Consider the following 23,975-nt stretch of genomic DNA (forward strand, 5'->3'; position numbering starts at 1 on the left):
GCATTACACCAACAACCTGACAATGGCTTTCGCATCCCGCAACTACCCTCCCGACCTGGTACAGAAGCAAATAGCCAGAGCCACTTCCTCATCCTCTCAAACCCAGAACCTCCCACAGAAGAACCACAAAGGTGCCCCACTTGTGACAGGATACTTTCTGGGACTGGATCAGATTCTGAATGTGGCTCTCCAGCAGGGATACGACTTCCTCAAATCCTGCCCTGAAATGAGATCCATCCTTCATGAAATCCTCCCCACTCCACCAAGAGTGTCTTTCTGCCATCCACCTAACCTTCGTAACCTCTTAGTTCATCCCTATGAATTCCCCAAACCACCTTCCCTACCCTGTGGCTCCTACCCTTGTAACCGCCCCCGGTGTAAAACCTGTCCCATGCACCCTCCCACCACCACCTACTGCAGTCCTGTAACCCGGAAGGTGTACACGATCAAAGGCAGAGCCACGTGTGAAAGCACCCATGTGATCTACCAACTGACCTGCCTACACTGTGACGCATTCTATGTGGGAACGACCAGCAACAAACTGTCCATTCGCATAAATGGATACAGGCAGACAGTGTTTGTTGGTAATGAGGATCACCCTGTGGCTAAACATGCCTTGGTGCACGGCCAGCACATCTTGGCACAGTGTTACACCGTCCGGGTTATCTGGATACTTCCCACTAACACCAACCTATCCGAACTCCGGAGATGGGAACTTGCTCTTCAATATATCCTCTCTTCCCGTTATCCACCAGGCCTCAATCTCCGCTAATTTCAAGTTGCCGCCACTCATACTTCACCTGTCATTCAACAACATCTTTGCCTCTGCACTTCTGCCTCGACTGACATCTCTGCCCAAACTCTTTGTCTTTAAATATGTCTGCTTATATGTGTGGATGGATATGTGTGTGTGTGCGAGTGTATACCCGTCCTTTTTTCCCCCTAAGGTAAGTCTTTCTGCTCCCAGGATTGGAATGACTCCTTACCCTCTCCCTTAAAACCCACATCCTTTCGTCTTTCCCTCTCCTTCCCTCTTTCCTGATGAGGCAACAGTTTGTTGCGAAAGCTTGAATTATGTGTGTATGTTTGTGTTTGTTTGTGTGTCTGTCGACCTGCCAGCACTTTCATTTGGTAAGTCACATCATCTTTGTTTTTATATATATATATTTCCCACGTGGAATGTTTCCCTCTATATATATATATTATAGAGGGAAACATTCCACGTGGGAAAAATATATATAAAAACAAAGATGCTGTAACTTACCAAACAAAAGCGTTGGAATGTTGACAGAGACACTAAAAGACACACAAACACACACACAATTTTCAAGCTTTCGCAACCCAAGGTTTCTTCATCAGGAAAGAGGGAAGGAGAGGGAAAGATGAAAGGATGTGGGTTTTAAGGGAGAGGGTAAGTAGTCATTCCAATCCCGGGAGCGGAAAGACTTACCTTAGGGGGAAAAAAGTACAGGTATACACTCGCGCGCGCACACACACACACACACACACACACACACACACGTGTGAAAGCACCCACATGATTTACCAACTGACATGCCTACACTGTGAAGCCTTCTATGTGGGAATGACCAGCAACAAACTGTCCATTTGCATGAACGGACACAGGCAGACAGTGTTTGTTGGTAATGAGGATCACCCTGAGGCTAAACATGCCTTGGTGTGTGGCCAGCACATCTTGGCACAGTGTTATACCGTAGGGGTTATCTGGATACTTCCCACTGACACCAACCTATCAGGACTCTGGAGAAAGGAACTTGCCCTTCAATATATTCTCTCTTCCCGTTACCCACCAGGCCTCAGCCTCCACTAATTTCAAGTTGCCGCCGCTCGTACCTCACCTGCCATTCAACAACATCTTTGCCTCTGTACTTCCGCCTCGACTGACATCTCTGCCCAACCTCTTTGCATTTACATATGTCTGCCTGTGTCTGTATATATGCGGATGGATATGTGTGTGTTTGCGAGTGTATACCTGTCCTTTTTTCCCCCTAAGGTAAGTATTTCCACTCCCGGGATTGGAATGACTACTTACCCTCTCCCTTAAAACCCACATCCTTTCATCTTTCCCTCTCCTTCCCTCTTTCCTGATGAAGCAACCTTGGGTTGCGAAATAATGAAATTTGTGTGTGTGTTTGTGTGTTTTTTAGTGTCTCTATCAACATACCAACACTTTCGTTTGGTAAGTTACAGCATCTTTGTTTATATACAGAACACTAAAAATTCTGATATAGATTGTAACACGTGGTGTTGGTACAGCAAAAGTAATTTATACTGGCAGATAAAAAAAGTGAAGTGCCCAGAAGTGGAGGATGAAAAACAAAATGAAACTTCATAGGCTGAAAGGGCACGTGATGTTATTTCAGTGATTACAAAATATAGTCAAATTCACAAAGAACCTGACGGTATAAGCCCACTTATCAGTATGAAGTTGAGCCCCCTCTGACCTGGATGCATGCACTGATTTGTTGAGAAGGGTGTCTTAAAGCCACAGTATCCCCTCCTGAGGCATGCTGGCACACAACTGATGCAACTGGTCCTTGATATCCTGATGAGTTGACATCCAAGATAATCCCACACATGTTCTGCCACGGACAGGTCTGGGGATCTTAGTGCCACAGAAGTACCTCAACATCATGCAGACATTTTGTAAAGACACACGCTATATGTGGACAAGCCCATCGGGTTGAAAAATAGAGCCATGATACTGTCACATGAGAGGTCACACATGAGGGAGCAGAATGTCCATGATGTGTCAATGTGCTGTTGACTTTCCTTCAATCAATACCAGCCATGAAGTGAAGTAATTTCCCATCACACCCTACACACCGTGAAACTATGAGTAATGTCTCTGTGGCTCTCCAAGACATTGGAAGAATGGACTCCCCCCCCTCCCCCCCCCCCCCCCCAAGTCGCCACTGTACTTGGCGTGGATGGGCAGCTGGGGTAGTAAGAACTGTGATTAACTATTGAACACTATGTGATGCCAGTCATTAGCAGTCCAGGCTTCCCAGTCATGCCACCACTCCAAATGCAGACATTTGTGTTGTGGTGTTAACTGCAACCTATACATGGAATGGTAATTCCCTAGTCTCTGACCAAACAAGTAGGATGACACAGAATATTGCAGGGAGTCTGTTACTTGTTCTCAGACGGCAAGACAGATGTAGAGGCGTTACAATGTGCTTGGTGTACAATATGGTGATCATCCCTTGTAGTGGTCAGTCCTGCACAATCAGAACTTGTCAATGAGTATGAGTTCCCTCATGTTCTCATACAGACCAACAACAGGCCACTGCCACATCCGAATGCCCCACAATTCTAGATATTGCACGAATCGACTAGCTGGCTAAATGGAGACTCACAACGAGGCCCCTTTCAAACTCTGTCAGGTGCTGATAACACTATCTCACACAAGTACACAGTATCTCCATGTCCTTCACAGTAATCACTCAACATACGATTCTGTTCACACCATTATAGACCCAACTAGGTCTGGTAAGTACACTAAACATGAACAACACTAATGCACTTTGATGGCCATTCTACCTGTCGGAGTGAAATTCAATTTACATACCTGCCAAAGGTGTGTACAAAGTTCTGTTGACATCAAAACATATCTACTGGGTGCTCCACATTTTTTGTCATGCAGTGTAGTTTTCCTAAGCACGATCTGATACACTAGATGTTAAAATGTAGTTCTGTACAGGAAAATTGTGGTATGCCATATGTAGTAGGTCCATGAGGTAGCAGTGTAGGCATCTTGCTACATATAACAACAGAGCCTGGCATGAGAGCCATACTTGGCAGCGTTTAAACCACAATAGCTGATTTCAGCAATCATGCCTTTCAATTAAAAACATTTCTCAGACACTTCTGTGAAAAGTTTCGGTGCCAGCATTGAGAAGCACTACATCACTGCGCACACATGTTCAAGAGCTAATGAGTGTTGTTAGAAAGAGTATATCATTCTTCTAAAAAACAAATTACCTGTTTCAGTATCTTGCTTGATACAAGTTATGGGTATTAACCATGCAACAAAATTATTTGCCCCTAGGCATACTAACATCTGGCTGCACACTATAACTTGCTGAAAATCTTGTTTCAGTATTATGAACTGTTCACAATATAAAAAGGGGTTTTACGTCTTATGGCTCATCACATATATTGGCACATCATGGCACTTTTACTTGAATTACATGTTGAATGTAGCTATACTTTGATTGGGTACTCTCAAAGTTTCTTACTTTTTATTACATTTGTACCTTGCTGAGCTGCTGTTATCTCGACAAAGAAAGTGTCATTTCTTAACCACTTAATAAATGTAAATGCACCAGCCACACCCTCTTTATCAAATGTTCTTTCTTCATATTTATTTCTATAAACACGGCCTGTATTATGGAACATGTGTTGTTATGATCTCCAGGAGAAGCTTGATCATGAGAACTAGCTCTTGTTTGCTTTGGTGGCTTTATTACAGCATTACATCCATTCTGCTGGGAAGTGTGTTTAGTTATCTCTGTAAACACGTTATCCCCATAAACAGCTATGGAAACTAAACAGTCCACTCAGGTAGGAGCTGTCTGCCTGGGCATGGCTTATTACAACTGAAGTATGGCATTCTCCACAAAGGTGCTTGCTAACAATTTAAAATAAATCAATTAAACTCTTCAAATCCCTCATGATACGAATAGTTAAATCAAGACCCCGACTGCCTGCAACAAATAAAGTTTGATTGTCACAACAACAGTGATTCTAAAGAAATCTCAAAGAACACAGCAGTGTTGAATGGGCTGCACTGGCCAAGCTCCAGCTATGTAGCCCCACAATTGGCAGACGTGTACACAGTCATTGCTAGCTGGGTCCCTAAGGGGAAGGGACAGAACAGAGAATAGTTAGAATTCCAAGAGAGAAGGAGAAGTAGCACTGTGGACTTAAGAGTTGTGTTTGCCAAACATGAACTTGCAAAAGAGTTCATGTCATGAACTCACAAAAGAGTTGTGAGCCTGCTGAGAGGAATACTGAACTGGAAAATCCCCTGCAACTCTCAGTCCTGAGAAGCATGGCATATCATCCGAGCTCAAAAATTAATAACAAAAATTTTCATCCTCTGTCCTGCTGTAACCCTTATCAGTTAGGATTGTAAGTGTATCCCCCAACCAGTCTTACATTAAAATTTTCCAGTATTTTCCACTTGTTACCAATCTCTATGTCCTTTGGGAGATTAGGTATTTGGCTTGAAACATTTCAGATTTAGCCATCTTTTGTCTATCTCTTGATGACTGTTGCTGTCTTTTGTACAATAAGTAAATCTGTCTATTGTTATCTTATCTGAAATTCCATCACTGCTTATGCTCTTTGGATTTTTAAAAATATGTTCACATGTATCTCTTTCCTGAAAATTGTGACATAACTGAAACAGAATTATGAAAGCAGTGTCTGAACTTACCAAGTTCAGGTATCCGGCGATGTTGTACTGTGGTGCCCTTCAACATTTCTTCTTTTAATGGTTGATCCTTGACGCCGTAGCGTAACCGATAGCCAAGAAGTTCACCATATGTCAGTGTGGGACGCTGCCATTCAAGTTCAACAGTAACAGATGGTTCTCTCTCAATTGTCCTTTGGGATTACATCAGAATATTGAAGTAAGTCACAGTTACTAATCATAACATTCTGCAGTCTACACTCTATAATTAGTTTAACAGAAAAAAGGAAACTTGATACATTATTGCAATAAAAGAAAAAATAGCTGGATCTTAGTAAAATGTAAGGTTAACAGCCCTTGAAACTTAATAGTGAACAACAGCTATATACGGTATAACCTCTGTATTAAGTGAGCCACACAGACCCCCTCCCCCCGCCTCCTGCACAAACAAACACACATACACACTCTCTCTCTCTCTCTCTCTCTCTCTCTCTCACACACACACACACACACACACACACACACACACACACACAGAGAGAGAGAGAGAGAGAGAGAGAGAGAGAGAGAGAGACAAGTCTTGCTTCTAGGTCTAATACATCCTCTGCTGCATTCTATGTAGGCATGACAACCAATAATCTGTCTGTCCGCATGAACGGCCACCAACAAACTGTGGTCAAAAAACAAGTGGACCACCCTGTAGCTGAACACACTGCCAAACATGATACCCCTCATCTCAATGACTGCTTCACAGCCTGTGCCATATGGATCCTTCCCACCAACACCAGCTTTTCTGAATTGTGCAGGTGGGAAATTTCCCTGCAATACATCCTACGTTCCTGTAACCCTCCTGGCCTCAACCTTTGTTACTCCTTGTCCTCACCCATCCAGTCCCCTCCCTGTTCCCATTCCAGCACTACACAGCCGTCATTTCACCACCACACCCAGTCTTTTAATTTCTTTTATTTCTGTTTTTATTTCTCTCCTTTCTGCTACTTACCCCCCCCCCCCCCCCGCACCTTCTCTCCTGCCCTCCGTCTAAACTGCAACACTTCACTGTCCACCACTCCCACCATACTATCCCTCCCCCTCCCCACCCCAGCCTCCTCCTTACCCCCACCCAGTTGCCACTTCCATCATGCACTGGTGCTGCTGCTCTCAGTGTAGTTTCAGCTCTCTGAGACTGCAGATGTGTGTGCAAGTTGTGCTTGTGTGAGTGTGTGTGTGTCTACTGCTGACAAAGGCCATAATGGCCGAAAGCTATGATTGTGTGAATCTTTTTATTGCTCCTATCACGGCTCATCATCTCCGCTATATGGTGAGTAGCAACTTTCCTTCTCTCGTATTGTTACATTCCATCCTGGGTTTTCCTTTGTGCAACAGTGGCTTATGTTCAGGGGGCCCTAAATGCAGGGAATGTGCACTAAACTGAAAAATAAAGTAAACCTCAAGTGAAGCACTTTGTATTAACTTTTGATGAAATATTTAAATTTTAGCCTAAAAGGTTCAAATATGCAGTTGAGCTCACAAAAAAGTTTAGAATTAAAATGTTCAATAACAGCATTCACAAAATAAACACAATTTTTCCAAAGTTTGAGATCATGTTATGTAAATTATGTTCTGGGTTATAAAATATATGGTGACTAATGGAAGAGTGGTGCGCCTGCTCTACTGTTATGTGTTAGAAGTTCAAAGACAACATGAATAATAAAAGAGCCTACATTCACATAAAATGTAACAAATGATTTTCTGTCAAAAAACTACAACTATAAGTCACAAGATGCAATTACAAATTGGTATTGATTTTTTATTGGTCCTGTTTTATTATACAGCATAAACTGACAAATCTGCATATTAAAAACCATGGATGAACCTCTGACTTCAAGAATTTTTATAAATCTTTTCACCAAAAGAAAGGTGGTTGTTGTTGTGGTCTTCAGTCCAGAGACTGGTTTGATGCAGCTCTCCATGCTACTCTATCCTGTGCATTCTTCTTCATCTCTGAGTAACTACTGTAACCTACATCCTTCTAAATCTGTTTAGTGTAACCATGCCTTGCTCTCTCTCTACAATTTTTACCCTACATGCTTGCCTCCAATACTAAATTGGTCATCCCTTGATGCCTCAGAATGTGTCCTACAGTAAAGAAAGGAAAGTATAAATAAATACACAAAATAAGGAGAAAAGGAAGGTAAAATGTACTGGAACTGCACAGAACGAGAATATTCTTCATGTCTAAAATAGAGAGAGATTAAATGCATGAAATACACTTCTCTTTGATAGGTGACACTTTGGCAACAGTTATACTCCACATGTAATATATTTTTTGCATACAAACCCAGCTATAATATGTCACGGTGACACTGGTCAAAAATATACCCGTTCCTTCCTCCACAGAAATGCTACATGTGTATCAGAATTTATTATTTCTGTACATGTTTTATTTCCCTTTCCATATAACAAAAACATCTTTATAGAGCCCAAATAAATGTTAAAATACACATAAATTTCATGAATCACTGGCAACAGTGAAAACTACATTTCCATTTGCACCTTTGTCAACAAAGAGAAGATTCATTTTGCAACAGCAATACCACCAATCTTCAGCTGTACTCCTACGTATGGTACTAAGCTCTTCTGTTGCTCCCTATTAGCTAACTGCAGCCACCCAGACAGGTCCATAATGGTCACCCCCCCCCCCCCCCCCCAGCTGACTGTGTGTGAAGCACTAACAATTAGGCTAAGCACTCAGAGTCAGTACTCTCCTATGCTCCTATGCAAGCACCACCTGTCAATCCATTGTTCGGATTTTCTTGCAAGTGCACTTGTGTATTACAGTTTCTGAAATTAGCATGAGGAAAATATCTCATAACCTAGCAAGAGCCCAAACCCTAGACTCAGTAATAGGCGTATTAGCTTCACAGCTGTATATCACTATGACTGCTGATGATCTTTTACCATTCCCAGCCCAGTAGCCTCAACTGGCTGTAAACAACACCCCCAACAGACTGTGCACAACTATTAAACTTTCTCAACATTATAACCTCATAACATATGGCATAACATACCCCTAGAAGACTGAAATTATCTAAAAAGGTACAGGAAAAGATTCAAAAGTAACAACCATGGAAAAAATTACAGATACTTACAATGCATGCAGTCAACAAACATGCCTTTCTGCACAGTGCTAAGTAACAACAATTAATATAAGTGCCATTCAAGTTTTCCTTTAGTTATATACTGCATGTGAAAACATATCATAACAGTATACTTCAAACGAAAGAAGAAAAAGGAGTAAAGGAAGAATATACCAATGTGAAGTAATTTTTATGCCACTGCTTTTGTATTTATAAAGATGTAATCAAATGTCAAAAATAATTTTATGCCACAGCCAGTTTTACAATACAGTCAAAGGTATTTGTTTCAGAAAAGCTGTTAGCTTCCTGCTAAAACTGACAGTATTATAAACTATCAGTCACATGGTTCCCAGTTTAGTTACAACCTACATGGATTGATGTCATAGGAGTCAATGTTCATCTAACAAAGTTAACGTAAAAGGTCGTGAGTAATTTGTGATTAAGTGTACTATGCTATACCAAACATTAGACATGTTGTTGTTGTTGTGGTCTTCAGTCCTGAGACTGGTTTGATGCAGCTCTCCATGCTAATCTATCCTGTGCAAGCTACTTCATCTCCCAGTACCTACTGCAACCTACATCCTTCTGAATCTGCTTAGTGTATTCATCTCTCGATCTCCCTCTACGATTTTTACCCTCCACGCTGCCTTCCAATGCTTTACTACTTTAAGTGTCTCATTTCCTAATCTACTTCCCTCAGCATCACCCAACCTAATTCGACTACATTCCATTATCCTTGTTTTGCTTTTGTTGATGTTCATCTTATATCCTCCTTTAAAGACACTGTCCGTTCCATTCAACTGCTCTTCCAAGTCCTTTGCTGTCTCTGACAGAATTACAATGTCATTGGCAAACCTCAAAGTTTTTACTTCTTCTCCCTGGATTTTAATACCTACTCCGAATTTTTCTTTTGTTTCCTTTACTGCTTGCTTAATATACAGATTGAATAACATCGGGGAGAGGCTACAACTCTGTCTCACTCTCTTCCCAACCACTGCTTCCCTTTCATGCCCCTCGACTCTTATAACTGCCATCTGGTTTCTGTAAAAATTGTAAATAGTCTTTCGCTCCTTGTATTTTACCCCTGCCACCTTTAGAATTTGAAAGAGAGTATTCCAGTCAACATTGTCAAAAGCTTTCTTTGGGATTGGAATTATTATATTCTTCTTGAAGTCTGAGGGTATTTCGCCTGTCTCGTACATCTTGCTCACCAGATGGAAGAGTTCTGTCAGGACTGGCTCTCCCAAGGCCGTCACTAGTTCTAATGGAATGTTGTCTACTCCCGGGGCCTTGTTTCGACTCAGGTCTTTCAGTGCTCTGCCAAACTCTTCACGCACTATCGTATCTCCCATTTCATCTTCATCTACATCCTCTTCCATTTCCATAATATTGTCCTCAAGTACATCGCCCTTAACTTAAAATACATAACAATTAACTTATGGAAGAAGCTGACATTATCAGATTCCCAGGACTAAATGTGGACAAACACTTCAGCTGCAGTACACATGTTGACTTCCTATCAAATATGATTAGCTGTCTTGCATTTGCAATGCACATTGCACATGCTAACAAATTCTACTGACATGAGCAAAAAAAAAAAAAAAAATTACAGCAAACAGAATCTTGTCACCTATTATTTCAGATACTGCATATACTAAATGTTTATGAAATTATAGTCTTCCTACACAGCAGACAAAAATACTTGAGGAGAATCTATGCTACACACATACAAACTGAAATTATATGCACAGACTTCACAGTATATGAGGATGACATATAATAAGTTAATGGACAAAAATGTACTTTATATGAAGCCAGAGAATCTAAAAATAAGGCTACAGCAAATGCTTTGGGAGAAATGCTGCTATTCAGTAGAAGAATTCATAGATGATGAAATGATAATTTGAGCAAGGGGTAATTCAGTGTTAGATTTTTATTGTATGTATGTAGAACATCTTTGTATTATTATTTTTATGCTGTTTGTTGACATCAGTTGGAGGATTAGCTTACAGTTCTATGATTAAGTTACTTTATATAACAAATGGTGAAGCTAAAATTCTTTTAATTTCTTTCTTTGATTCACTGCACAACAAGTATGATGGAATCTAGTCAGCTGTTTGGTTGCGAAACAAGTGAAATCACAAGAAATACTCTTGTCTTCCAATGCAATAAACAAAGTATACAAGATATCATTACAATAAAATTGCTTCAGACTAACAAAATATTTAAATTAATTAAAAGGAAGGTCAGCATTGGTCGTAATATTGATGTTTTATTGATAGCAGAATTGATTTTCGACCACAGTGATCACAATTGTGATCGCTTCTCAGTTTTGGTTATTGATAATTTGATCCAGTGTCTGAGTTTAAGATGATCACTATATGATCGAAAATTGATTCTCCTATCAATAAAACATCAACATTACAACCAACGCTGACCTTCCTTTTAATATAACATATACGGTCGCGGTGCACACAGCACTCCATGGAGTCGCCAATCAATAAAATATTTAAAAGCACAGGAACTCACTTTAGATTAACTGTTGGTCGATTGGGAACACCACCAGGGGTGTGAACATGTACTGGCTGGCTCCGATCACCATCACCCTTTCTTGTAAGTGCTGCAACTTGCACAGAGTATTTGGTGTCAGGCTGAAGACCAGTCACATTGAATTCTTGCACATTTCCATCGAGAACATCAAATCGGATTGGATCATTCAGTAGGCTCTTTCCCTGTTTTGTATTTGATTGTTCATTAAATGACATACACGGCTGTGACAGGAAACAGAAATTTACCTATGCTTAAAAGATCATCTTCCAAATGTGAAAAGACTAACCTCTTCCCTCGTTTCCTGTACATGAATGTGGTAGCCTCTAATTATGCCATTACGGTCTTTTTCAGCTGGAGGCCTCCATTTGACATTAATGGCTGTTGAATTTATGGCTGTGGCTCGAACATCTTGAGGGTCTCCTGGCACTGCAAGTTATGAGATACTGTATGTAGCATACGATTCAGACAGTCACATTTTTAAGTAATATCTTCTAACCATACACACTCAGTCATCAAGCACTCTCAGATAGAAGAACAAGAATTAAGAAATTGTATGTAACAGTATATCAAGAAAATTATGATTTTTAAGTTTGCATGTAAAACTGGTATTAATACTTTTGAAAGCTCACAATGAAAGCATAAATAGTAGCTTGAATTTGATGCTGTATATTTGCTATTGAAAATCACTCTTACATAGGAAAAGATTGTAAATGAATTCTGAATGTTTATAACTTTATTTCAATTAAAACAGACAAATAATTCTTGAAATTAACTACATCTAATAGCAGATACATTACCTTTTTACGATCCTTGTTGTGAGGAAAAAAAACTGTGTATGACTCACCGTGCATTTAAAGACTCTGGGTGGAATGATTATGACTATTTCTAGTTTTTTCTGATTATGTGGGGCTCATATTTGTCATACAGGTTTGTGTTTCTTATATTAACAGGAGAGAAGTTACTAGTTCTTAAACACTGGAGTGGGATGATGAGCAGTCCTCCATGACAAAGGAAATGAACATTTGAATACCAACACAGTAAGACACCTCGAGTATGAATGCTAACATTCAGAAGGCATAATCCAAAATGAGATAATTATTGCTCCTGATTAATAAAGATGACTGAAAACGTACCTTTTCATTTTTGTGTTAATGCCCATAATACCGCTGGTTAATGATTGGAAGGTCCCACTGCTACCACTAATCAACTAACTATAAAGTAATAACAGATCAAATACCATTCAGTATATCTATCAACACTACTGTAACAGAAATAAGACTGAGATATTTTTTCTGTACTGTCTAATTATGTAAAAATGTCTACAAAGGCACACATCTGAGGAAATGTTATGGAAAGTACTCACTGCGGTCTGCTGCTGAACCGGATGAACCCAACAGTTGTCAGGAAAAAAGTGGAAAAAATTGTAATGTAAGTGAGAAAAGTATTTTTTCTTCTACATATCAAAAAATTCTTTTTTGTGTGTGAAAACTGTATTTTGATTAGTCAACACGGCAAAAAATTGTTATAGTCTGTTACTCTGTCCTTTCAAAAATGGCAAATGTGTTACTGTTGCAGTTCCAAAATGGGATATTTTTTTCAAAAATCAAAATGAAAAAACAGTATGTGTTTGCAGAGAGCTGTTCTTGTGTAATGCATGTAATATGTTTTCACCATGCATGATGTAATCAACAGCACATAAGCTACATTTTGAAGAGAGATGCCAAATCAAGCACTGTAAAGAAATTTATGCAAATGAAATAACCACAACAAAATAGCAAATGAAACCATAAACCAATGCAGTAATACAGGTGTGTAAACAGGAGAGGTAGAAAGCCTTCTACTGTACTACAAGAAAGAGTTAGGGCTTTTCTACACAAGCCTTTTGGTAGAAACTGCTACAATTTATAGTTGTGCTAAAACTGTCAGAAGTGTAAGATTGTTAATATTGTTTTTATTTCTTCGGTTTTCCCCCTTTTTTAAAAAAAGTTGGCAATTAATAACCTTCATTTATTGACAGTTTTAAACACAAACTACATGGAAAGAGTAACTGAATTATACAGAACATGAAGCAAATAAATTCCCCAAATGTTTAGTGAAACTGAAACACTCATAGCACAGAGCTGGCAATTTACAATAGCGCTCACACACTTTACACTCTTACTCTGGCATCAGAGAGGAGTCACACAGTGAGGTTTAGTTCTTTATTCATTTTGAAAGAAAATGCTGCCCTCTGACAAAGTTATTAGGAAAGCTGGTATTTACTGCATCAAATGTGCACCACAACTTATCAAAATCTTCATACGACAGATAAGGTGACTTATAGCAGATTTCAAATGGAATGATGCAGCCTCTTCAATAAGGAGTGCAAATCATTACTAACTGACAAAAACGTACACAGTTATGTTGGCGACATCTGGTGCCTCCAACAAAAGTATGCATGACTACTCAGTGTTTCCATAATAATAATAATAATAATAATAACAATAATAATAATAATAATTCAGGATATGAAAGTTGTATTTTTTTTTTTTAATTACAATGTGAGGTCATCCAAGTCCAACTCATGCAGGTCTGAAAAGTTTGTGTTATGAAAATTACTTTGCCTATCATTGGCCATTTTTTGGCAATAGTCTTCCATCATATTGTGGATTAATATGTGTGTTAAATGTGCAACTTTACATTTCCCAGAACAGTTCTGTTCCTTCCCATGACAGAAGATTAAATTTATGAGTCAAAATTACACAAGAACACATTACTGTATTCCTTAGTCCTCGAATGATACAATCACAATGCCATAACGAGTCTCGATTAGTCAGTGGTCATCTTTGGACTAAAGGCACATGCTGCAAGCATTTTACATTCAGTTGTCAACATTAGTAGTGGTCAAAACCAGTTACACTACTGCAAAATTATCATGTAATTATGTTGTAAAAAGTATAAAAATAAAAGAACATAACTCAATCACTTAAACCCCAAGACAGTATGTCAGTACATGATAACATGTCATTAGTTCACAGGGCCCCCAAAACAAATGAACACATTAACCAGTTTGTTACAGTTTGGCATCATATTATTTAAAAATAGCTAGTTCACCAAATAATACAGTATAAGATGAAGATCAGTAAATGAGATCTACATCTATGTACATACTCTATAACTCACCATATGGTGCATGCCACAGAGTTCCTTGTTCCACTGCTAGTAATTCCCTTTCTTGTTCCAGTCACAAATAAAACAAGGGAATGATGTCTTATGCCTTTGTACAAGACCTAATTTTTCTTATTTTATCTTTGCGGTCCTTATGCGAAATGTATGTTGTCAGCAGGAGGATCATTCGGCAGTCAGCAGCAAATAATAGTTCTCTGAAATTTCTCAGTAGCACTTCATGAAAAGAGTATTGTCTTTCCTCAAGGGATTCCCACTTGAGTTCATGGAGCATTTCTATAATACTTGCATGTTGTTCGAACCTACCAGTTACAAATATAGCAGCACACCTCTGATTTTCTTTGATGTCTTCCTTTAATCTGACCTGTTGGGGATCCTAAACACATGCTCAGTACTCAAGAATAGGCCACACTAGTGTTCTACACAAGTCTCCTTTAGAGATGTTCCTAGAACTCCCCAATAAACTAAAGATGGTCATGTGCCTTCCTTACTATCAAACGTACGTGCTTGTTTCATCCCATGTTGGTTTACAATGTTATGGCTGGACATTCAATCAGTGTGATTGCGTCAAGCAGCACACTAATGTTTTATTCAAACATTGTGGGACTCTTTTTCCTGCTTATCTTCAATACTTTATATTTCCCAAATTTACAGCAAGTTGCCATTTATCATACCAAATAGAAATTCTATTCAAGTCATCCTTCTTCCCCCTACAGTCACTCAATGATGACACTTTCTGGTACACTAGAGCATCATCAGCAAACACTTGCAGATTCCTGTTTACCCAGTCCATTTGATCATTTATGTCTAGTGAGAATAAGAGGGGTTCTATCACACTTCCCTGGGGAAGTTTCAGTTCATGATTTAACACATTTCCTGGCTAGTTTTACTGGAGATATTGACATGTCTTATTTAACAGTAGTTTCCACTGTGAAGATCCACTATTCAAAGAAATAAAAGGTAATATGTAGTTTCTTCATTACCCCAGCAGATTAAAATAAGAGAGAGAGAGAAGAGAGAGAGATCATGGGTATTACTCAAGTAATAACCTTTCTGAATATTTTGAACAGCATATGAAGTATTAAACGCATTCTTGGTATGCAAGAATCCTGTATATTGTACTTGATCAGTTCCATAACTTCCAGTATTAAACTGCACAAAGCCAACTGATTGCACAATGATGCATATGTTTACTGATTGCAAACTTTTACTTGGTCACTGAGTGGAGGATACTGGGTGCAGAAGCTTGCAATCGGCTCATAGCACATTTGCTGCTGAGAGAAGTGCCACCTCCTTTCATCACAGCAGCCACCTTGCAGCTTATAAAAGGCATGGACATGGAATAGATTAATGTGCCACAGAAGTGACATGAAAGTTGATGGTGAGTCGCTACAAGGGCTGGGTACAGCCTCTTCCCTCCCTATCACAAATGATATTAACCATCACTAAGCACAACACAACAAACATATCAACACTATATTCACAATGGCTGTTTACTGTTAGAGGGCACAATAATGTTACATAACTAACACTGGCAGCAATTGTAAACATTCTGGAGTGGTACAAAGACAGCTGGCTCCCACCGATAACAGAGGGGCAAGTAACAGTACATGATCAGTACCTTATAACAGAATCTTAAATGTATAATATCAAGTTGACATGAATAGCTGCAGTTGTATTACTTGTGCTTCCAAAATGTTGATTGCTTGCACTTCCCAAATACTGCATTCTCAAATGTTGTAGCAGTCAGTTTCTTTATTGGCTCAAATGATAAAAAAGCTTTTATACAAGCACAGAAAAATAAACTCTAGTGTACCCTTTCTTCCACCTTATAATACCACGAGGCATATGGTGTGTTCTATCAAATTCATACTGTACTCCCAGCTGCTTTGTCCTGTACACTTAGTAAACATGTACTTGTGTCTATTTTGTTTAGTAACAGCAACAACACATTTTTATATCTATAATATCAGTATTAAGCATTTGCTATATTGCTCTACCTGTGTCCTCAGACAAAGAGGTCAATAGTCTGCAATATACCCTGACAAAAGACTTCGCCTGTAAGAGGTGCCCATATGCACTCACATGGACCTGACCTCTGATGTTCTGAAATAAAACAAGCCACCTTGCTAGCATGAACTCACTTTATACCATGCAGTGCTTCATATCTACCTCCCTGAAGTAGTGCATACATGACGATGTTACTTACTGGACCACCCTTGAACAACTCTTTGGACTGTAAATACACAGATGCTGACCTTTGGAATATTTATACAGACAAAAGCAATGGTAAATACTAATTATCATTATGGTTGTTCGTTCTTTGTATTCTGTAGGGACTATAGACAAAATAGTTATCAGAGAATATAAATCATTTTTGCTAATCTAATAACCTTTCTCTTCCTCTGCATGGCTACTGAGTAAACAACTGCACAATATTTTGACATTTAATACTGAATTTCTCAAAGTGACTTTAGCAAGCATTTCTTTTTTTATATTAACAATACTTCATCATTTTTCTATGAAAGTCTGTCACTCATCTTACCAATACCTGATTTGTTCAACCATCTCATTCAGGAAGTTATTCCTTCATATTTGCTGTGACTATTTAGCAACTATGCGCCTCCAGTCAAAAGGTATGACATTTTTTTCCGATTTAATTAAAATTTTTGTCTTTGATCTTAATTGAGAGAAGTGACTGCACAGGAGAGGGCACGATACTGGCTACACTGCCTTATGGAATCTTTCATAAGAGTCTTATGGTACATGTGATGTTAGTAGCTACACTATTATACATTCACAGTACAATAATGGTCCTATTATATTTTTGTAAGACATGCAAATGAGCAACTTGTAAGAGCACGTATGCAGTCCACTAACTTTTCTGTAAGTTTTTGTCCTACGATTCTTTATGTCACAGACAAGTTATACACCCCAATGACATCTAATACCCTGTTTTCAAGCATTCTGTAGAACACATGAAGTTCTTAGGTACTTGTTTTACCACTTCAGCCATACAAATACGCTAACCCAGTCACAATTCTGAATATGGAAATTGACCCCTATTTTTATCTGTTTCAAGCCCTATCTTTCCATCCCTGCACTTATGTTTGTCCCATGTTTTTTTTTTCCTCTTTTACATTTTCCTCTTTCTTGTGCCTATAATAAAATAACAATAATGATAACAATTCCAATTATTATTACTATACCAAATTTTTCCCTGTATCCTTACACATCTAGTTTTCTTTTCTTTTATTTACATTTCTGAATGTTAGTTAGTTCTTAACTTCTACATTTTCTTCCTTCAATTCAAGTTCTGCTCTATTCTTTACTATAATCCTATTTATCGTCTTGAAGTTCAGCTGTCATCTTTGAGTAATCAATCACTTGCAGCACATTACTAGGGTACTTAGCAAGTGTGTGTGTGTGTGTGTGTGTGTGCGTGTGCACACGCGTTCGCGCGTGTGCACATGTGTGCATGTGCTTGCATGCATTTGTGTGCACATTTGCGTTTGCGTTTGTGTGCAGATGTACTACTGTTGTCCTAAGTTTAATTTTTCTCAATCTGACTCCTCACTTCTCCTTTTTTCTGTTTTATCTCCCTTCCATTCTGACAGGGTAAATAAATCCACACATTTAAAAAGTTCCATTTTTCTATGTTTTCTTAAGTGTCTCTTACTGATCACTGGCTTGCTTACTGTCAATATTTTTTTCTGCTACTTACATAGTCCAAGATCTGGAGTGACTTTATGTATTTTTTTGTTTTCAGTGTTTTATTTTGTCCTTACATGCTGTGCAACTGGACATATGATGCAGTATATAATTTTTTTTTTTTTTTTAATGACTGGTTGTAGTTCAATATGAACCATCCTCAGATCTGATTATACCAGTTACACAAATAATCCATCCAGCTAATAGCTGAGGATGGTTCATATTGAACTGTAACCAGTCATTTAAAAAAAATAATGCAATCAGTGTTGATACTTAATCTGTAAGAAACTGGTATCCTTCCATGCCCTTACTCATTTGTGGAAACAAGAAGAAATCACACATGGTTAGATCAGGTGAATAAGAGACATGGGGCACAGGGGTCATGCCATTTTTGCCCAGAAACTGGTGCAATGATACAGCTGTGTTGGTGGAAAACCAGACCCCTACCCCAACAGGTTGAGTATTTTTAAGGCACACAGTTAATGCAACCTTCTCAGACCCTCCATATAGAAAACGCAGAGCAGTTCTAGATACTCTCAACTTCAATGAGCAGACAAGCCTTTCACAAGTGTGAAGCTGTTGCTCTCGCCATTGACTACAGCTTCACTGAACTCTGCTGCTAATGGGCAGAAAATTTCCAGTTGGACTTAGTTAGTACACATGGGACTTCCTAGCTGAATTTAGTCTCAGTAATAAACTTCAAGTTGACCTGGTCAATTAGTGATTAATTAACTATTCATTAAGACACGACAAGTCAACTTTTCAGTTTCCTATTTTGAACTCTGACTGAAAATAGTAATCCCTTATGTGAATCACTTCTATTTGTATGGATTTGCATCCAAACTAACTGCTGTATTTCAAATCTGGGCTGATTTAGAGCTTTCCTTTCAAGCCATTCAGTGCTCTTTTTTTTCTGGTCAGTCAGATCCCAGGGCAAAATATGGTAGCAACCCTACTCACTCCCATACTTTTTGTTAAAATTCACTGTTTCAACCTAAGAAAATCCATTTAACTCTGTCATGGTCCGTTGTGAATCTTCAAAAACCAGTTCATAGATTTTTTCAACATTTTCATCTATAAGGTCTATTGACAGATGTCCAAATTGAGGTTCGTCAGCAATCACCATGTTACTATTTTTTAAACAAGGAAAATATCCTTACAGTTGAGTTCTTCCCATAGTGTCATCTTTTACCAAACATAAAACAAAATTTCACAACTGCACACGGTTTTTTGATACCCGCAATTGTGAAAAACAAGCAAAGAAAGAAACATGAAACGAAAAAAAGGAAAAATCGGAACAGCTGAAAAACTCACTACAGGCAAAAAAAACCTAGCAAGAAAAAAAAAAGAGTACTATGGAAGCTCTTCCCTGATCAACACTATGTGAGCATTTTTGGATATCCTCTTATATCAGCTCCAGAGCAATTTCTACACAACATTTTATGTGGGGACGACCATCAACCAGCTATCCAATGTAATGAATAGCCACTACCATACTGTGGCCTATTAACGGAGTTGACAGCCCAATGCTGCTGAGCACAACATAGCTGACTTCAACTCAAGCCTGTTGGTTCTCTCTCCCAATATCAGTTTCTCCAAATTGCATAAACTGGAACTATCCCTACAAAACATCCTACGATTTTGCAGTTTCTCATGCCTTAATCTCCATTATCCCTCGTCCCGCTCCAGTTTCTACTCCTGTTGCCATGCATTCTCTCCCAAACAGCTTCCCATCATTTTAGCTTACTTCATTCATCTACATTCCCTCTGTTCTTCAGTCTCAAATGCAGTCCTGCTCCCCTCCTCCATCTTGTCTTGGCCCACACAGCCTATTTCATTGTGTATCACAATGCAGCTTCCCCTAGCTGTTCGAGGCTGAGTTCCCAGGGGCCACATCCCTATCCCATTCTACTGTTACTGCCTCTCCTCTAGCCCTAACATTCCCTTTCCTTCATTCTTCTGTTGCTCTCCTCCCCATCTTGTTCATCTCACACATTCCATCTGACACAACCCTCAACCCAGTCAGGCTTGAAAGCTCATGCAGATTTACCTATGTCTGCCTTGTTTGTTAGAAATCAGGCAGTTATTGTCTGAAAGCTTAGCAACAAATGATTTTTTATGCACCTGTCTACCACTCAGCACTTCAACTGTGTGGTAAGTTTTGCCTTTTTTCTTTTCAGTGTTTGAATCCCTCTTAAGACCTTTATTTGTTGTACTGATCTTTCCCCTGTTTACCCTTCAATTATCTTCATATCATTTTTCATTGTCAGGAAAATTAAGTGTGGCAACCATGATGTGGAAGAAAATTAAAATTGGATTAACATAAAGAGGCATGATTTAAGGCAATGAGTGCAAGAGTTATGTAGCTACAGCTTCCTTGTGGAGTAGACAATGGGGCATCAGCACACTGACTTTATTACACAGATACAGACTACCATGGATTGCAGGGCCTTCAGCAGCCATACTGAACACATCAGGCAGAGCCAATGGCAAACCACAGGCTTCATTGTTCGTTCATTTAGTGTATGTCAGTGTGTACACACCAGTGGGAGGTGTAATGCACCGATCTTCTTCACTCATGGTTCTATTACTTTGCAGAGATTGAATGGGGAAATAGAAACTGCACTAAAAAAGGCAGATAAACAAAGATAGTTAAACCAGATACAGCTACCACTGACAACATCCTTTTTAAGTGACCAGAAGTGTATAATATTAATGAGGCAACACTGAAAATTTTAAAATTAAGAAAATTTCAAGAATGTAAGTGATTGTGTCAGTGCCTACTACAGTATATGTAATGGTATGGTATAGAGGTCAAGAGCCACAACAAGGTTGGAGCTAATGTTCATAATACTCAGTGTAGCAAGAAGAAAGATTAATAATAATAATAAGAAGAAGAAGATGAAGAAGAAAAGCAAATGACCTTGGTCATAAGAAATTAACATGGTAGCCAAGCTTACAAACATGTATTGACCCAGGGCTGTTCATTTTGATTAAATTTTTATATACGGATTACTTTTTTTTTAATTTTCAGATTTTTATCTATCTCAATTTTTTTATCTTAAGTTTCACTTACTTTTATTAGATTTCCCTCTATAACTGAAATATTTATGTGCTTTTCTCTGCTTTTCTTTCTTTTCAATGAATAAATCTATAACTTAAATTGTCCTAATCAATGTTGCTAACATATCTTTACCTTCCTCCTTTTCTATATTTTTTACAATATTACACACTGTGAAAAGACAAAAGGAGCTGTTGGTATGCAAAAGTTTCATTCACTTGTAGAGTAAGATGTTCATTATCTGCACACTGAAGTTTGTTTGTCACATCACTTTTAAACTGTTTGCTAGAATGGGACTCTTCATAAGACTTTTCATTCAGTCTCTTCACAGTGCAAGCAATAAAAGTCTAACTTATATGTGATACAACAAGCACACTTGAACTGGGTTAATCTGTTCACTGTCTGCTGTTTAACAAACTCTTTCTCTTAGTAGTGTTAAGACACATCACACCATAAGCTAAAGATAATCTGATTCAATTCAGTGTTATTTTTTTTCTTAACTTTTCCACTCATAAACCCAACTGTAAGCTACTACTTTGTCATTAAATTATGTAATTTTCCACAAGTTTTTTTTCTACTTATTGTCAATAATTATTTTGTGTAAGACTTTTATATTCATACTGCTTTAAATGAAAACTCCATATTTTACTGCGTACATGGGATACTTTAGAAATTATTTCTAATGAACTGCATTGAATACAAGGCTGACATAAATAACAAATACACTAAATCTTTTTTCAGAATTTCGTACAAATTTTGTGAATATGTGTACACTGGTCATTGAATCAGATCCATACATTCCACATCTAAAATTTGTTGCACAAGTGCCTTGTTTAATTTGCACCAGTATTTCCATAAACAGGTTTAATTTGACAGGAGGGTAGCATTTCCTTTAAAGAACAAAAAGCATTATGATACTGCTTCATAAAGTGAGAAAATTGCTGTCAAACCATGCACAATGTTTCAACAAGTTAGGAAAGTAATAAATTAATACTTCATTTTTACACCATCAGATTTTTTAGGGATAGTGCCAATCATGTACAGATGTGTATTGGTATTCAAATGTGGTAATGTGAAAGTTTTACAAGTACAAAGAGACTAAAAATAAAAGAAGGTCATGTCTCCACAAATAATAATCATGTCCAGTAACAGGTTATTAGTGTGTTTAATAGTGTTTTTGTGAAAAGCTAGTGTCTACAAGACCAAATTGACCAGAAAACTTGCAATAATTGTAGAAAACTGTATTTGTGGTTATATGACAGGTTGAGAAAGATAGCTTTGCAATTAAGGTAATAGGTGAACAAAATTTTTAGGAAGACCATTCCAACAAACTTGTGTTTGTGCTAAGGAATGTGAAGACATTCTGAGAGCTATGCAAAGATCACTGCTCAGTACTTGTGGCACATGACTTCTATACAACAGTGAATGACTATGCTAATAAGTACCTCAAATATAGCAGTGCAAAGTGATATGTGCTGTAAGTTCACATATTAATGAAAAATATGCACACATTGTAAGTAACAGTGAATTTTCACTGGCTGTTTAATGCCAGACAAATAAAAACAAAGAGCAGCATCAATATGAATACTTACAGCACAAAAGAAAATCAAAATTAAATACACACGCACGCACGTACACACATTACACACATTGGCAATATACATTACACAATAGTGAGTTCAAAAAGAAACTTAAATCATTGGTGCAAAGTCAATCACAGTAAAATAAAGTGCCAGATAAGTGCCTAGGTGAATGACAACAGTGCAACACATATGCGTTGCCTAAGTTAAGGCCTTAAGAGAAACTGATCATATTATAAAGGACGGTAAAGGAGAGGAAAACTGAGGACTGTGAATGGAAAGGGAAACTTACAATGACAACATGCAGTAAAATGTGAATCTATAAATACACAATGTGCAGTAAAATGTAATCAAAACAGAAAGCAACAAAAAAATCTAAAATCAATAAGTACTGGAAAACAAAGGCAAAAACTGTGCTGTATGTGATAATTTTTTTTTTTCAAAAACATTCACGTGATTTTAGTGTGCTAGTGAAAGCAAGGGCAATACAAATATGTGAGAGTGAGTGATTTAACTGCTCTATACAATTATAGAAAAGAAACTGGGCCATTAAACAACACACAGTCATTTCCATTTACTTGTAAATCCTATTTTCGGAATGCAAAAATGGGGAAGGCAAATGACAGTGATTATTAAAAATTAATATACAAGCCATAGACCTCTCCCTCTTCCAGTGGCTGGAAGGCCTCCATTTGTTCAAAATAGAAAAAAGAAAGCAATTAGCAAAATAGTTTTTTTTTTTAGCTTTCCTCGATATAACCCTCACAAAAAATGTTACGGATTTCCCATACACTCACACACACAAAAAATGTAATATATTTCAAAAATTTTATAAACATTAGTATCAAAAAGTACTCCAAAAATAGTTTACAAGAAAATATATTGATAGTATCAAAAATACTGAGCCTACATTAAAAATTATTATGTTTCCAAAAATTATCTGTAAGAATGAGAAATACTGTACTAGTATTTAAAATGTGTCTCTGAATCAGAGTATAATAAGAGGTATGAATACTTGAATTGTTACATGATCAGTGGAAACAGGTAATGATGGTTTGAGTCCTCACGATGGAGTTGTGGGCAAGGTGTAAGGTGGTGATAATTCAAAAGGCATTAAAATCATGTCAGGAACAAGGAGGGCTAAGGAAATTTATCTTTTTGATTAATCTCAACTGCTTTTTTCAGATTCTTTTCAGGCACATGACTATGACATATAATTATTGGGTTTACTGAGAATTCAAGAAAAGAAACCTGTCAGTTACCTACACTATTAACATTTATGTTATTTTTTACACCTGGACACCTTCAAAATATTAACTTGTCTTGGT

At 38.0% G+C, this 23,975-nt stretch overlaps 1 protein-coding gene across 1 annotated transcript in view; it reads right to left on the reverse strand.

The window, feature by feature from the left end:
* LOC126473517 (tyrosine-protein phosphatase Lar) overlaps window positions 1–23,975 on the reverse strand; it is a 591,250-nt gene that overhangs the window by 51,219 nt on the left and 516,056 nt on the right. Inside the window, exons 13-15 of the mRNA XM_050100619.1 lie at window positions 11,417–11,556; window positions 11,110–11,312; window positions 5,468–5,637 (exon numbers count right to left, since the gene is read on the reverse strand). Coding sequence (XP_049956576.1) covers window positions 5,468–5,637; window positions 11,110–11,312; window positions 11,417–11,556 — 513 coding nt within the window. The remainder of the gene's footprint in view (window positions 1–5,467; window positions 5,638–11,109; window positions 11,313–11,416; window positions 11,557–23,975) is intronic.

The sequence above is a fragment of the Schistocerca serialis genome, chromosome 4, assembly GCF_023864345.2.
Source record: "Schistocerca serialis cubense isolate TAMUIC-IGC-003099 chromosome 4, iqSchSeri2.2, whole genome shotgun sequence".
In the NCBI taxonomy this organism is placed as follows: Eukaryota; Metazoa; Arthropoda; class Insecta; order Orthoptera; family Acrididae; genus Schistocerca; species Schistocerca serialis.